This window comes from Nerophis lumbriciformis, linkage group LG01 (assembly GCF_033978685.3).
Source record: "Nerophis lumbriciformis linkage group LG01, RoL_Nlum_v2.1, whole genome shotgun sequence".
Classification (NCBI taxonomy): Eukaryota; Metazoa; Chordata; class Actinopteri; order Syngnathiformes; family Syngnathidae; genus Nerophis; species Nerophis lumbriciformis.
The window spans coordinates 30,836,984-30,853,402 of NC_084548.2; the positions used below are offsets into that span (position 1 = coordinate 30,836,984).

General features: G+C 38.4%; 1 protein-coding gene across 1 annotated transcript in view; it reads right to left on the reverse strand.

Annotated features, from left to right (window-relative positions):
* Positions 1-16,419, reverse strand: part of LOC133618713 (translocating chain-associated membrane protein 1-like 1) — a 50,649-nt gene that overhangs the window by 20,865 nt on the left and 13,365 nt on the right. Inside the window, exons 2-9 of the mRNA XM_061979322.1 lie at positions 10,734-10,794; positions 10,546-10,664; positions 7,587-7,703; positions 7,428-7,486; positions 6,099-6,183; positions 4,294-4,364; positions 1,193-1,297; positions 958-1,101 (exon numbers count right to left, since the gene is read on the reverse strand). Of these exons, the coding sequence (XP_061835306.1) occupies positions 958-1,101; positions 1,193-1,297; positions 4,294-4,364; positions 6,099-6,183; positions 7,428-7,486; positions 7,587-7,703; positions 10,546-10,664; positions 10,734-10,794 (761 nt within the window). The remainder of the gene's footprint in view (positions 1-957; positions 1,102-1,192; positions 1,298-4,293; positions 4,365-6,098; positions 6,184-7,427; positions 7,487-7,586; positions 7,704-10,545; positions 10,665-10,733; positions 10,795-16,419) is intronic.

A 16,419-nucleotide genomic window follows, 5' to 3' on the forward strand; every position in this document is an offset into this window, starting at 1 on the left:
AGATGCTGGCTTTTCAACTTTGCGCCTATAACAATCCGGATGGTTCTTTTCCTCTTTGGTCCGGAGGACACGACGTCCACAGTTTCCAAAAACAATTTGAAATGTGGACTCGTCAGACCACAGAACACTTTTCCACATTGTATCAGTCCATCTTAATGAGCTCAGGCCCAGCGAAGCCGACGGCGTTTCTGGGTGTTGTTGATAAACAGTTTTCGCCTTGCATAGGAGAGTTTTAACTTGCACTTACAGATGTAGCGACTAACTGTAGTTACTGACAGTGGGTTTCTGAAGTGTTCCTGAGCCCATGTGGTGATATCCTTTACACACTGATGTCGCTTGTTGATGCAGTACAGCCTGAGGGATCAAAGGTCTTAAGGCTTAGCTGCTTACGTGCAGTGATTTCTCCAGATTCTCTGAACCCTTTGATGATATTACGGACCGTAGATGGTGAAATCCCTAAATTCCTTGCAATAGCTGGTTGAGGAAGGTTTTTCTTAAACTGTTCAACAATTTGCTCACGCATTTGTTGACAAAGTGGTGACCCTCGCCCCATCCTTGTTTGTGAATGACTGAGCATTTCATGGAATCTACTTTTATACCCAATCATGGCACCCACCTGTTCCCAATTTGCCTGTTCACCTGTGGGATGTTCCAAATAAGTGTTTGATGAGCATTCCTCAACTTTATCAGTATTTATTGCCACCTTTCCCAACTTCTTTATCACGTGTTGCTAGCATCAAATTCTAAAGTTAATGATTATTTGCAAAAAAAAATCAGTTTGAACATCAAATATGTTGTCTTTGTAGCATATTCAACTGAATATGGGTTGAAAATAATTTGCAAATCATTGTATTCCGTTTATATTTACATCTAACACAATTTCCCAACTCATATGGAAACGGGGTTTGTAACAAAGGACTATAGAGTTGATCTCACATTGTTGTCATTTTAACTTGCCTTACAGTGAGGACATTAAAGTTGCCTTTCACGAGTGAAAAGCCTTGGTTTTCTATCCGGGGCAATCCGAAGCCAAATGTCAGGACAGAGAGGGTGAGAGTAAGCAGTCGGGCAATGACAAAAAGCAAAGCCCACAGAGTGAAACTGTAACAAGAAAACACATGAAGGAAGGGTGTTACATGCTGTAGTAGATATCACGATTTAAATGACAACATAGTGGTTTTATGTAGCATACCCCTTCTGCTTGTTCTCATCACTGAAGTAGAAGAGACGAGAGGCGTGAAACAGCAGCTCCACTAAGTAGTGAGGGACCAGCAACAACAGTCCGAGCCGGTGGAGACTGACCAAAGGAACACAAAGAGAAACTTTCATTGAGTGTTGGCTTGTAGTACCAATGATGATGTAATAATTGTTCTCATGAATGTCACGTAACAGTGAATTATTAGAGATGACGGCTTGTTGCATCCTGATTTACCAAAATCAGCAATCACATCAGCAATATTGGATACAGACATTATAAAATGCCTGGTCATTAAAAAAAAAAAAATCACACTTGTTTGTCTCTTTTAGCGTCGATTATATTCGCTGCAATGTCGCATTTATTTACGCGCAGGGTTACATTTGTTTTTTAGAAAGTTTCTCTACTTTCCCTTCACTTTTTTATAATGTGTTGGACAGTTTTTAAAACTGATTATAGTATTTTCAGCAATCCACTAAAGTGGTAACTCAACTTTCAAGTAATTTGAAGTATGAGATGTCTCAATTTTTTGTTATGCTTTAAATGAGAACTGCACTTTTTTTTAAATTTGGCTATTGTGCATAATCATGAGAGACAAGAAAAAAAACCTCTTTTATTTATTAGGATTTTAAAGATGATAATAAACGCTGGGAAGATGCGGCTAATGGGAGTCACAGTTGTAGCCTTCAAAACCCTCAAAGACAACTTTAAAACCCTCCAGCAACGTTTTATATACACACTGCAAGTCTACAGGTATATATAATGTAGTATCAGACATGTTTATAACAATATGTAATATATAAAATATTTACCGTATTTTGATCATTTTAATCATCATCATCATCATCGGGACTGATTTTTTCCTTCCATAGCAGCGCACTTCCGACTTCTGGCAACAACTTTGTGTTCCTACTCCTGTATACTAAGGCGTGTGTGTGTTCTAATCATGGCAGACTTGGTAACAGACAATGAAGACGACTATTTTTGGACTATTCTTAACCTTATCTTTTTGAAGCTGAATGAACGAAGGATTAAATACTGTTTATAGAAGCCAGCACGGAGAAGAGGGTGAAACGTTGGAGCCGAAAAAGTGAGGACGACATTACACAAAGCTGCAAAAGTGGAATTTGGAGACAAGCTCTTTCGACATAAATGGCGTGCTTACCCCAAATAAACCAGAAAAAACGTCCACGGCCAGCTGGACCAAACGCACAACTGTCTATCGAGTGAGTCACACTTTAATATCGATCATGGTACACGCAGCACGTCACGCGTGTTATTAAAACTATAGTACATACGCTGTCTGGCTAGCTGTGTACAAACAAAACATTAAATGTGGGCTAATACTTTACAAATACCGTAATATGATTGTTCATGTTTTTCAGTCAGTACAGATTGGTGTCTTATCACATTGTGTTGTGCATTACAAACTCAAATGCGTTTCATGCTGGCGTAAAAGCTAGCTTATCTCTTGCTGTAGTTAGCTTTTACGGCTAATACCGAAGCACGTTGTTTTTTTTAGTACGATAGAAAAAGAGTGTTCGCTCTTACAATAACAATTTTGCGACAGCTCGATTATTATACAGGTTACGGAACGAAATTAAATATTGGGGACGGTTTAAGAATGCATTTTTAGAGGGATTTAGAGGTAGAATTGATCTCTCCCATTAGCAGTATTGCTAGCTACCAAGAACAAGTCAATTTTTAAACGTAAGACTGCAAAAATAAATACACATTTTTTTGTCTTGTTGTCTCTCATAAGGATTGTGAACGGTAGGCAAAATTTTAAAAAGTGCAGTTCCCCTTTAAGTTGTTGCATACCTTGCGATACAAGCGTTTTTCAGCATCCGTTGTAACATTTGAGCAATAAAAAGTTAATATATTGTACACGTTGTTGTTCCTGCCTCGTTTACACAAGAATCAAACATAAGTTTTGATTCGACAGTTGACGTACGGGTTTGAGTTCTGACACAATCCTGCCCTTCAACCATCATAAGAAAGTTAGTGCCAAGTACACGAAGCAGACGCCAAATTCAGAGACTGCAAATACATGTATTGTAGTATTGTCATATTTGCCCTTAATTTCATTAGGTGCTTCAACATTTTCAACCAGTTCTGTTCCGTCATAGGTTTACCAAGGCAAGTGTGAGCAAACAAAAACTACACTAAAAGCTAGTCAGTTGTTGTCAAAACCTTATAGATGACTTTAAACCCGGGGTGTCCAAACTTTTGCCACTGAGGGCTGAACACTGAAATATCAAAACCAATACAATATATATAATTGTTTTGCCTTTAGGGATCTCCTAAAAAGTATTCCCGGTGACCTGGAGGGGTCTCAATCATAAACATTTTAAAAATAAGTCATATACATTTTTTTTCCCCAATTTTACTTTATTTATTTATGTTTAATGCCCTTTATTTTAAAGAAAACCCCTTTTTTTTTTTATGGGAAAACCCCCTACAAAATATGCAACATTTTCCCCAAACAATGTTCAAAATGAAATATTTGATATAAAGTCATTGGAACCTTGAACAGGTCGATAATCCATGACAATATTGATTTTAATTCATTATAATTTTTTGAGCAATGGAAAAATCCCACGAAGTCTCTATGATGTTATTTTATTTATTTTTAACCCTTAAATCTTTTATAACAACTTTCGAATTATCTGTCAATTACAAGTGTGTTTTTTTATTCCTCCATGTTTTTGTTTGTTGGTTGGTTTAATGCGCTTTTTGGCATTTAAGTTTTTATTTTTTTTGCAAACACACAAAGTATTCAATATTTTCCCCAAAATATATTTCTAAGTGGAATATTTGATGTAAAGTAATTGGAGCCTTAAATAGGTCAATATTTCATAACATTGATTTTGATTTATCATTTTTGACCAATGACAATTTTAAAGAAAAAAAACCTGCCTCTATAGCAGTTTTGCGTTAATAGTCAACATTGCAACCTTTTCTCGTTACCTTTCACCTGTTTGATCTTTTACTGCACTTGTTTGGTTTTATCGTAATGGTATTTTTTAGAATGTGCCGCGGGTGGTAAAAAGCTGGGGGCTGCACTTTGGACACATTTGACCTAAACGTATACTTACTGTAAGACATAGGCACCAGTGATGTGAACAACATAGAGGCAAATATAGTAGAGCTGGCGGGGGATATCCTCCTAGACACAGAACACAATAATTAGACAAACATCTGTAAGTTTGTGTGCATTTGCTTTTCTCAGATGCGCGAGTGAGTTGTGCAAAAACATGTAGTGTGGGTCCATGACTGTAGGTGTGAACGTGAATGGTTAAAGTGAAAGTTTCCTTTCAGTGTGATTTAAGCAGTAACTCCTGAGTCGAACCAACAAAAGGAAACTAACAAGTTGGATCATTGTGCAAACTATACTGAACAAAAATATAAACTCAACACTTTGGTTTTTGCTCCTCAAAGATCTAATATGTTTACTATGTACACAAAAGACCTATTAATCTCAAATATTCAAAATTTGTGTTAGTGAGCACTTCTTCTTTGCCAAAATAATCCGTCCCACCTCACAGGTGTGGCATATCAAGAAGCTGATTAAACAGCAAGATTATTGCACAGGTGTGCCTTCGTCTACCCACAATAAAAGGCCACTCTGAAATGTGAATTTTAGCTTTATTGGTGTCAGGGTCAGAAAAGCTGTTAGTATCTGATATGACCACCATTTGCTTGCCTCCTGCAGTGCAACACATCTCATTTGCATAGAGTTGATCAGGTTGTTGATTGTGGCCTGTGGAATGTTGGCCCACTCTTCAATGGCTGTGACAAGTTTGCGGATATTGTCAGGAACTAAAATACTAAAAAACTTCGCTGTCGTATACGCCGATCCACAGCATCCCAAACATGCTCAATGGGTGACCTGTCCAGTGAGCATGCTGGCCATGCAAAAACTGCAATATTTTCAGCTTCTATGATTTGTGTACAGAACCTTGCAAAATGGAGCTGTGCGTTGTCATGCTGCAACATGAGGTGATGATCTTGGGTGAATGGCACAACAATGGGCCTCAGGATCTCGTCAACATCTCTGTGCATTCAAAATGACATCAATAAAATGCATGCGTTCGTTGTCTAGAACACACTCCTGCCTGTACCATAACCCCACCCCCACCATGGACCACTCTATTAACAAAATTGACATCAGCAAACTGTTCTCCCACAAGACGCCACACACGCTGCCTGCCATCTGCCCTGAACAGTGAAAACCGGCATTCATTTGTGAGGAGAACGCCTCTCCAACGTGCCTGACGCCATCGAATGTAAGCATTTGCCCACTCAAGTTGGTTACGACGACAAACTGCAGTCAGGTCAAGATCCCGATGAGGACGACGAGCATGCAGATGAGCTTCCCTAAGACGGTTTCTCTTAGTTTGTGCAGAAAATTATTTGGTTATGCAAACCAATTGTTGCAGTAGCTGTCCGGGTGGCTGGTCTCAGATAATCATGGAGGTGCACCTGCTGGATGTGGACGTCCTAGGCTGGTGTGGTTAGATGTGTTCTGCGGTTGTGAGGCCGGTTAGATGTACTGCCGAATTCTCTGAAACGCTTTTGGAGACTGCTTATGGTAGAGAAATTAAAATTCAATTAATGGGCAACAGCTCTGGTGGACATTCCTGTAGTCACCATGCCAACTGCACGCTCCCTCAAAACTTGTGACATCTGTGGCATTGTGCTGTGTGATAAAACTGCACATTTCAGAGTGGCCTTTTATTATGGGTAGCCTAAGGCACACCTGTGCAATAATCATGCTGTTTAATCAGCATCTTGATATGCCACACCTGTGAGGTGGGATGGATTATCAGTTTAAAATATGCAAGTCCGGTTCACAATTATTGTATAACATACAATAATGTTTCAACATTAAACGCCTTACCTTGCGTACTTTTTGGAAGTAGAGTTCAGGAAGTGTGTGAAGCCAATAAGCAATTTGGCATACATAGAAAAACTTGGCCTGAAAACTAAACAAACAAAACAGGTGTTGAAGTAAGGACAAGGTTTATATCGTATTGTGCATGAGATTTCCCTACAATGTCTGCTATACTGCAGGGTTTTCCCGAGATTGCCAACATAACCCTGGTGGGTGGGGGGGGGGAATGTGGCCATGGGCATGGTGGGGGCGTAGTCAACATGATGCCATCATTTAATTTGCATAATCTGCTATGAATCATCCAATGAATCAATCCATATATTATATAATACAAATGTACATACAATGTTACATATACAAACATTTATACATAGATCTAAAAAATTAATTTGTTATAAACTGGTATTAACATAATTGTTTTCTTATATTATATTGTTTTGCTCTATATCTAAATGTTTGCGTCTGATTATACAATGTACATTGTTGAGATCTTTTCAAGACCCTTCCTTCTCCAATCCTTTTAGTGACTTTTTCTTTATATAAAACGACTAGCAACAAATCTAGCATCTTTTTCTGGTGTGACTGGAGACTGTAATCATGTTTAGAGACTCTTCCCTCACTCCATGTTCCCGACCAACAGTGAAAGCAGCAGCGGACCTGACGTCACACTTGCTTTGCGCTGCTCCAGTCTTTCTCTCCTCGAAAGCCACCACTGTCCTCTTATTATCGCACAGCGCACATTTTGTAGATGACTGTTCCCGGTTATATTTCGGCTATATTAAAAAACGTCCACATGCGCATGCTGCCTCTGCTCCGGACAATCCCATACACATTGATTAGGTCATCACAACACCCGGTTTCAGAGTATTTTTTCAGTGCATCACTAGTGAATAGTGCGCAAATAATAGGCTATCCATTAACAAATTTCACACAGTAACGACCTGCTGGTGTTAAAGTTTATGTTCATGTATTATTGCTATTCATTGTTCCCATGACTGTGAACGCACCGTGTTGGCGGAGAATGAGGAAGTGTTGTTGTGTGTCTAAGAATGAAGCATGTGTGTGTGCACAGGAGGCAATACTTGTTGGAATTGGATTGGTTGTCAGCATAAGATTCGCAATAAAAGTTAAAAAGAGTGTCAGACTTTGTGCGACTTACTCTGCAGGCTACAATACATTTTATTGCTTTTATTTGTTTACTCGTAAAAAAAACCAACCTCATTTTCAAGGGGTGGTGAAATGTATTTTGCCATGGCGTACCATCACAATCAATTACATTAAGGGGAAACCCTGTACTGAAAGGACATAACTATATGAAAATAACACTTTACATACACCATGTGAGTGTGTGGGTAACCCTCCCATAGGAAAGTTGGGTTTTTTGCAAAGTCCTCCTATCCAGGAAAATACAGAAAGAAAGTAAAAGAGAAGATGTTAATAAATAGTGTGACAGACTGAAGAGACATGTTTTAATGTCCGGTGTAACTTTCATACCGCTGTCAGGATGCTGCAGCCCCAGATGAAGGAGAACAGGTAGAATGCCGCCAGTTGCCCTGATTCATTAAACTTGCTGTGTTTGGTTTTTGACAGATGCAGCCTCCTGTTAATTTTCTGAAAATCAGACAAAACATTAGAAAATAAAATCATATTATAAAGGCACTTTGCAGATTTTTCATTTAAATCTGTGAAAATGTATCTGATGTTTTCACTCCTTTTTGTAATGATATGTAAACACATTTGTAGATGTGCATGTTTATTAGTATTTTAAAGCTCACAAAACTGTGATGAGACTTTTGACATAAAGGTACCAGTAAGAAATCATTTTATTTGCTCTTGGCTTCTTATAAAATATTTAGAATGCACTTTAGGCCAGTGTTGTGATCATTAATTAACAGAGGTAAACATTTGTTGAGAGGTTAAAGTGGAAGTGAAGTCAAATAACATATTTTATCAAATAAAGTCTGATCGTTTTCCATAGACGCTGTACACAACCATGAACAATAATGTTAAAGCACCAAGAGGCGTTTGGCTGGTCCACCGTTATTCTTCTAGACCAGACCTGGGCATTCTGCGGCCCGCGGGCCACATACAGCCCTTTGTACGTCCCTGTCCGGCCCGCGTGAGGCCAATCATAAATTACAAAATACATTTTAAAAAGTATCGAGTGTGCAATACAACGGTGCTGCTTTTGTTTTGAAAAGCGTTATTTGTATTACTTCCGTGTGGACGAATGCTCGTGCGCGATTGTGAGTGAATGTGAACAGCAGCAATCACAAATTACAAAATAAAGTTTAAAAAACATCTATGTCGTGCGTGCAATACAACTGTGCTGCTTTTATTTTGAAAAGTGTTATTTATGGACGTATGTCCGTGTGTAACCTGTGAGTGAAGGTGCACAGCGAGACGCTAAAAAAAGAAAAGTTGATGACGAATGGCGTGTTTTCAACAAGACATGGACTGCCAAGTATTTCTTTACAGAAATGAAAGGTAAAGCTGTGTGCTTAATTTATGGTACACAGGTTGCTGTGTTTAAAGAATATAGTGTAACGACCTGCTGAAGTTGATGTTGTGTTCTTGAGTTGCGGAAATGAGGAGTGAGGATAGACGTGCGTGTGGAAGAAACGAGATAAGTTGAGCTGTGTTAGTATAGGTTGCTCAATAAAAGTTTATAAAGAGCGTCAGACTTGGTGTGCACTTCTTCTGGACGCTACAATTGGTGTCAGAAGTAAAACTTTGCGCATATTGCGCTGCTTGTGTGCTCAGCCTGCTACGTCATCGGGAGGTACGTGCCACGTGAGGAGCTCGTCGCAAAGAGAGAGAGAGAGAGGGAGGAAGGAGAGAGGCAGCGTCTACAGGTGCAGTACACGCTGCTTGGCATGGGGGAATTCCACCCTCACTGAAGACTCCCAGGTTTGATGGCAAGGCGAACTGGGAGGCATTTCATCCCACTTCTGACACCAATTGTAGCGTCCAGAAGAAGTGCACACCAAGTCTGACGCTCTTCTTAAACTTTTATTGAGCAACCTATACTAACACAGCTCAACTTATCTCGTTCTTTCCACACGCACGTCTATCCTCACTCCTCATTTCCACAACAGCAACGCTTACTCCTTCTTCGCCAATCACCTTACAGGCGTGCTACGTTCACAACAAAGAGGATGCAGGATAAAGTGACAGAAATGGACATTTTTGCATTGTATTATACATCAGGAAGTGTTGTGTAAGAAAGTGTTAAAAATAAAACCATCAAAAGCCATCTGCTTTTGTATAAAGATAAGTTAGGTTAAATGAAAATTTTATTATTATTATTATTATTTATCTTACGGTATATCAAAAATAATTTAAGCAAAATATAATTGAAATATTGTCGGTGTGGCCCTCCAGCAGTGCTCGGGTTGCTCATGCGGCCCCCGGTAAAAATTAATTGCCCACCCCTGTTCTAGACCATTAAAGTGTAGTAGTTGTTTCACTGTCATAATAACAATAACAAGGTCTCGTAAATCCTGAGTACAAGTCAGAGTTTTTTTAAGGTTAATATTGTTTGCATATTTTTTGTGTCCGTTGTGACTCTTCGGCCTCCTTGTGGTGCCTCTCTTTGAAGGACATTTTTTCAAACATGTTGTGGAGGAAATGCGCATTTTTGAAAAGAAAGTATAATTTCCGACTATCTATGAGGCTCTGAATGTGTTCCTGACTCGTGATTATGAGAGATAGGAAGGCAAGGAAAGGGAAGGGCAGCGATTTGTATATCGTGACAGAGACATCTACACAAGAAAGACGTCTGATTCTTCAGTGTGCAACCCCCGCGGTAAGCAACAACCTAAAAATAAAAACCTCTAAAGAAAATAAAGCGTTTAATTTGATTCCTTTGCCTGTGAAATCTTATTTTTAAGTTGAATTGCATTGTTATGTTTTGCAAAACGGCTCTTATAGTAAAGGTAGCCAACCCCTGTTCTATAGTCCATTCCCATACAACACCTCCATGTTTGTATGTATACTCATACTGGCAGGGAATAATGTATTGCTTTTTTAAAAATGTAACTGAAATGAAATTGACAGGATGACATATTAAATCTAAATATTACTTAATGCACGATTAGTGTTAAATTACCCCTATGTGTTTTGACAGGATATCAGAGGCATGTTTTTTTGATTTGGTGAACACACAAGACTGTAATTATCCCTCTGCATGCTGAAAATATTCAGAATGTATAAAAAGGCAAATGCTGTAGATATTAGTCACATATATATTCAGGGAGGGTGCAGGAAAGCCAAAATGGGGACAAATTTCACCTCATGATCAACTATGATAAATAATAAATGATAAATGCTGTTTTAAAAGTCATTTCAAATGTCTAAGTGAAGCATGTAGCAAAAGTCTCATCATAGTAAGTCAGAGTATAAGAAGGGACAACATTACACACTGATAAAACTGCTCAGCATGGATACTTACATCCAAAATATATTCTTGGATCAGGGCATGAAGGATGACGGCGATGAGAAGATAAAAAAACACAGTAGCCACATCTTTTGGGCCATAATGGTAAAAGTTCACTGGGTCGTTCTTCTCACCTGTAAAAAAACAGATATTTACCAAAAAGAAACAAGACATCATCACTAGAAGTTACGCTTTATACTCACCAAGAACTTGTGTGACATTGTACTGGACTGTGATGAACATGATGGCAAACTTTGCTGTGACCTGCAGTGCAAAGAAAACATCACCGTTTGTGTAACAAAAAAAACAAAAATAGCAAATAGCAAGTGAACAGCATCATTCTACATATGGTTCCAAAGATACAAATAATCAACAAATACATATTCCAAAATTGTGTAGAGTTTTCCAAAATAGTGCAATCAATCTCCTGGTCGACAGGAGTCCAAAGTCAGTCAAGGTTCATTTACTTGCACAAACCACAAAATCATTCAGATAGATCCTCAAGACAACAAGTTTTGCTTTTGCATTTTACTCTGACAATTTTGGACACGATCTGGCCCATTTCTGTCCAACATATTTGTAATATAGGGCATACCCCAAACACAGCGAAACAAAGTACCTCAATCTTTTACACATTTAGTACAGGTGTCTGGGATATCAAGAGACCAGCCATTCAACTTTACAGTAGTTATATAAGTGAAATTGTAAGATGTTCCAAGTTAGAAAGAGGATGTTCTGAGTGTACTGTACTTTGATAATACAAAGTGTCTGTGCTGCAAATATTTAAAAAGGTGTTTGGTATTTCTGAGTAAGTTCTTCAAATGTGAGTAGTGTGCCATTTGAATACAAATCACCAACTTTTCCAACATCATTTTCTGCCCACATTATGAATCCTCCATCATTTCTTCCTGCTGTAAAAGTTGTATTTCCCCACAAAGAGGTAAACTGAGAGATTGGAGGGTGTCTTTAGTGTGCCGATGGGCTTCAAAACAAACATCAATAGTGTTCCCTGGGAAGGGATTGTTTGTCTTTTTTAGGACATTTGGTTCTGCTGAATATGGGTATCATCTCAGAGTAAGGTATGGTACTGACGTTTAGTAGATAACCATGATGGGGCTGTATCATTTGAAAAAAGAACATTGTAGAGCGTAACTGAGCAGCCCAGTAATACCATTTTAAATTTGGAAGCTGTTGCCCCCCTCTTTCGTAAGGGAGGTACAGTAACCTGAGTCGCAACCTGAACTTTTTAGTGTTCCAAATGAATTTAGTAAAAATACTATTAACTGTTTAAAAAAATGTTTTGGACAGAAAGAGGGCAGGGTTTCCTCTAAACTGCCAAGATACCTGTCGGGTGTGGGGGCGTGGTTATGGGCGTTTTCACAATGATGTCAGAGTAATTTGCATGATTTGCTATTACGATATGATTTTCTTTAAAAAGGCTCAAAATATGTAAACAAAAATTTAAAACAAATCTCTTTTCATTCATTAGTATTAACATATTTTTTTAATCGTTTTGCCATATTTTGTCGTGGACCATTTTAAGTATCTGGGTGTGGTCTTTGATGCAAAACTAACTTTAAAGGGGAACATTATCACAATTTCAGAAGGGTTAAAACCATTAAAAATCCGTTCCCAGTGGCTTATTTTATTTTTCGAAGTTTTTTTCAAAATTTTACCCATCACGCAATATCCCTAAAAAAAGCTTCAAAGTGCCTGATTTTAACCATCGTTATAAACACCCGTCCATTTTCCTGTGACGTCACATAGTGATGCCAACACAAACAAACATGGCGGAAAGAACAGCAAGCTATAGCGACAATAGCTCGGATTCAGACTCAGATTTCAGCGGCTTAAGCGATTCAACAGATTACGCATGTATTGAAACGGATGGTTGTAGTGTGGAGGCAGGTAGCGAAAACAAAATTGAAGAAGAAACTGAAGCTATTGAGCCATATCGGTTTGAACCGTATGCAAGCGAAACCGACGAAAACGACACGACAGCCAGCGACACGGGAGAAAGCGAGGACGAATTCGGCGATCGCCTTCTAACCAACGATTGGTATGTGTTTGTTTGGCATTAAAGGAAACTAACAACTATGAACTAGGTTTACAGCATATGAAATACATTTGGCAACAACATGCACTTTGAGAGTGCAGACAGCCCAATTTTCATCAATTAATATATTCTGTAGACATACCCTCATGTCAGCAGGCCAGGGAAGCTAGGGTCGATATTCTTCTCTTGATCATCTTCGGGACGGTGTGAGCCAAGACATCCAGGGGGTTTAGCTCGCTCGTCTGCGGGAACAAACTGCCGCCATTGCTTGCTGTGCTACCGAGGTCTTTTGTCCCTGAATTGCTCACACACTCCGGCAGATTCAATGGGGGTCTGGCGGCAGATTTCTTTGACTTTATCGTTGAAAATGCATCTGCTTTGAGTGTCGCAGGATATCCACACATTCTTGCCATCTCTGTCGTAGCATAGCTTTCGTCGGTAAAGTGTGCGGAACAAACGTCCAATTTCTTGCCACTTTCGCATCTTTGGGCCACTGGTGCAACTTGAATCCGTCCCTGTTCGTGTTGTTACACCCTCCGACAACACACTGACGAGGCATGATGTCTCCAGGGTACGGAAAACAGTCGAAAAAACGAAAAATAACAGAGCCGATTTGACTCGGTGTTTGAGAAAATGGCGGATTGCTTCCCGATGTGACGTCACAACGTGACGTCATCGCTCTGAGAGCAAATAATAGAAAGGCGTTTAATTCGCCAAAATTTACCCATTTAGAGTTCGGAAATCGGTTAAAAAAAAATATGGTCTTTTTTTCTGCAACATCAAGGTATATATTGACGCTAACATAGGTCTGGTGATAATGTTCCCCTTTAAAGTACCATGTACAAAAAATTACAAGTATCATCAAATTCAACTTATCAAATTTTAATCATACAAGACCTTTTTTGACTTTGGAATCAGCAAAAGTGTATATAAATGCCATGATTTTTCACTACTGTTACACAACATGTTCTCATGCAACACAGGGCACCTTAAGACCCATCAAGTAACTCTTTAAGAAGACATTAAACATTTTAGACAGAAAGCCCTTTTCACTAACATTATTGTAATATTCTCAGCAAGTATTATATTTTAGATTTGGATAACTATAAGTCATTCTGTGATGTGTGTTTTGTTTTTAGGGTTTTGAATGAGCTTGCCCCTCCACCACTACATGTTTTTAGAAAGAAAACAACCTGCAATCGAGTCAATACTAGAGTGCTAACCTAGGGTAATTGTAACATTCAACGACATAGGACTAAATCTAGTCAAATGGTAGTCTCAATTAGAGGCACACATGAATGGAACACACTAACAGCTCATATTAGGAACTGTATCAACTATTCAACTTTCAAAAAAACGGTAAAACAGTAGTTAAAGACAAACCAGTCTTGTACCCATGTGTAATGTGCATGCTCAGCTGTTCATTTTATATTGACTGTTTTATTGTCAATAATTATTGTAAGTCATATGTTAATGTATGTATGATATTGTCTGTAAATGTGTGTCTGTTTTTATGGTGACTGCCTGAGGACAACAGATGAAATTTAGCTATTGTCGCTAATTCTGGCATATTTACTCTGATGCTTTGCTTACATGTTGATCAATATGCATTGTCCTAATCAAATAAAGTTATTCTATTGAATTCAACTCAATTTTAAATTGTTTCTGCTTTTTGTTCAAGGTACTTTAAGATTTTTCCAAGTGCTTACAGACTTTTAATGATTTTTTATTTTATTTTATTAAAAACAACTAACAATAAATCTAGCATCGTCTTCTGGTGTTATTATAGAATGTACTGGTGTTTAGAGACTCTACTTTTGTCCCTCGATGTCCTGGACTAAAGAGGCTGAAGCGAGCATGACGTCACACTTGCTTGGCGCTGTTGCTCTAGTGCAGTGGTTCTTAACCTGGGTTCGATCGAACCCTAGAGGTTCGGTGAGTCGGCCTCAGGGGTTCGGTGGAGCCTCCGCCGTCAAGCCACACCCGACTCATCGTGTAATAAAAACTTCTCCCTATCGGCGTATTATGGATACCCCCAAACAATGTTCCCTCTAATTTTCCATTTGATTTGCAGGTGTGTAATTTGTTGTGAGTTCATGGACTGTGTATGTTTTGTTCTTTGAACAAGGTGGTGTTCATGCACGGTTCATTTTGTGCACCAGTAAAAAAACATAGAACTTTGTCTTGAATTAAAAAAAAAAAAAAAGTTTTATTTTTCATTAACGAAGGGTTCGGTGAATGCGCATATGAAACTGGTGGGGTTCGGTACCTCCAACAAGGTTGAGAACCACTGCTCTAGTGGGACTTTCTTTTTTTAAAAGCTGCCACTTTCTTCTTAACATTTGCACAATTTGTAGATGGCTGTCCGCGCGGGTATATCTGCAATATATATAAAAAAAATCACTGACAACAATCCAGAAAATGGCGTGCGCTTTGTTTACATCCAGTTTCGGTAGCACTGTTTTCGGTGATCAAAGTCTTTTTTCGGTGGTCAAAATCTTGATACATCACTTGTCAATAGTGCACAAATACTAGCCTATAGGGGGCATTCTACCGAATTAAAGCAAAGTGCTCTCACTTAACCTAAAAAAGGGTTTAACAAAACACTTAAGTATTCAAACATGCATATTTACTTGTTTTATATTATGATTTGTTTGAACCAAGTGCATTAATTGAGATAGTGATAAGATAAATAAATACAAAATGATCTTTTATGGGGTAATTTCAATTGAGAAGTAGTTGTCCCCGAACGTGAACCCTAAATTTAAATTTACGAAAAATACAGCTTAAAACATTTTTTAGATTTGTTTTAATGGTATAATTTAAAATATCTTTAAGACTAAGTTCAAACAGAGGTTGAACGACATGTTTATTGTAGGTTTAATTTTTAAATTAAAAAACTGTGCTGAAAAAAATCACGTCCCTTGTTTTTATGTCACTACTGAAACACAAGGGTTTTAGAGGCGTTGCTGATTCTAAATTTAGGCCACACCCCTACATTTTTTACCAGGAAGTGACATTACTTTTCTGCCCCTCATTGCTGAATGGTAGGTCACTTAATCCAATAGTTTTTAAATGACTGAGATCCAAAGTCTGAAAATCAGTGTTCATCTTTAAAAACTGTCACTGCCGAACACCAATTCTCTTCAATTATGTAAACTTTTTCAGCTTTTATGCAACATATTATGTTTTTATGAGTGTACAACTCTTCAAATATGTTTGTTAGCCGTATGCTTGCTAGCATTATTTAATTATAGTCAAAATTAGCTAGAATTGTCACACCCAAAACAGTCACACCCGAAACATGATAACGTTTTGGTGGTGACATAATGAAATGGAAAATAGTTTAATCCTACCATTTTGAAATAATGTGTTCACAAAGTCTTAAAATAAGTGATGATTTTCAAGACTCATTGTTTTAATAATCTATTTAAAGCAAATGCTTTTTTCCATCTGTAATTGTAGAGTTCAGAGAGAAAGAATCAAGACACCAACATGCCAAAACCAAATAAAAAAAAGAAAAGGTTGAGAGAATACGGAGAAAGAGTGAAGGCTGACCGAGTTAACACCAAGAATATATGAAGAAGGAATAACTAAAGCAGGGGTCTCAGACACGTGGCCCGCGGGCCAATTGCGGCCTGCGAGACGTTATTTTGCGACCCGCACCTTAATATGAAAATTTAATGTTAGCGCGGCCCGCGAGTTTTATATGAATGGCGCTTGACAGCGTCACACCTACCAACCCTCCCGATTTTTCCGGGAGGCTCCCGAATTTTAGGGCAACCATTCTCTCGAATGTCTGCCGATTTTCACCCAAGCAACAATATTAAGGG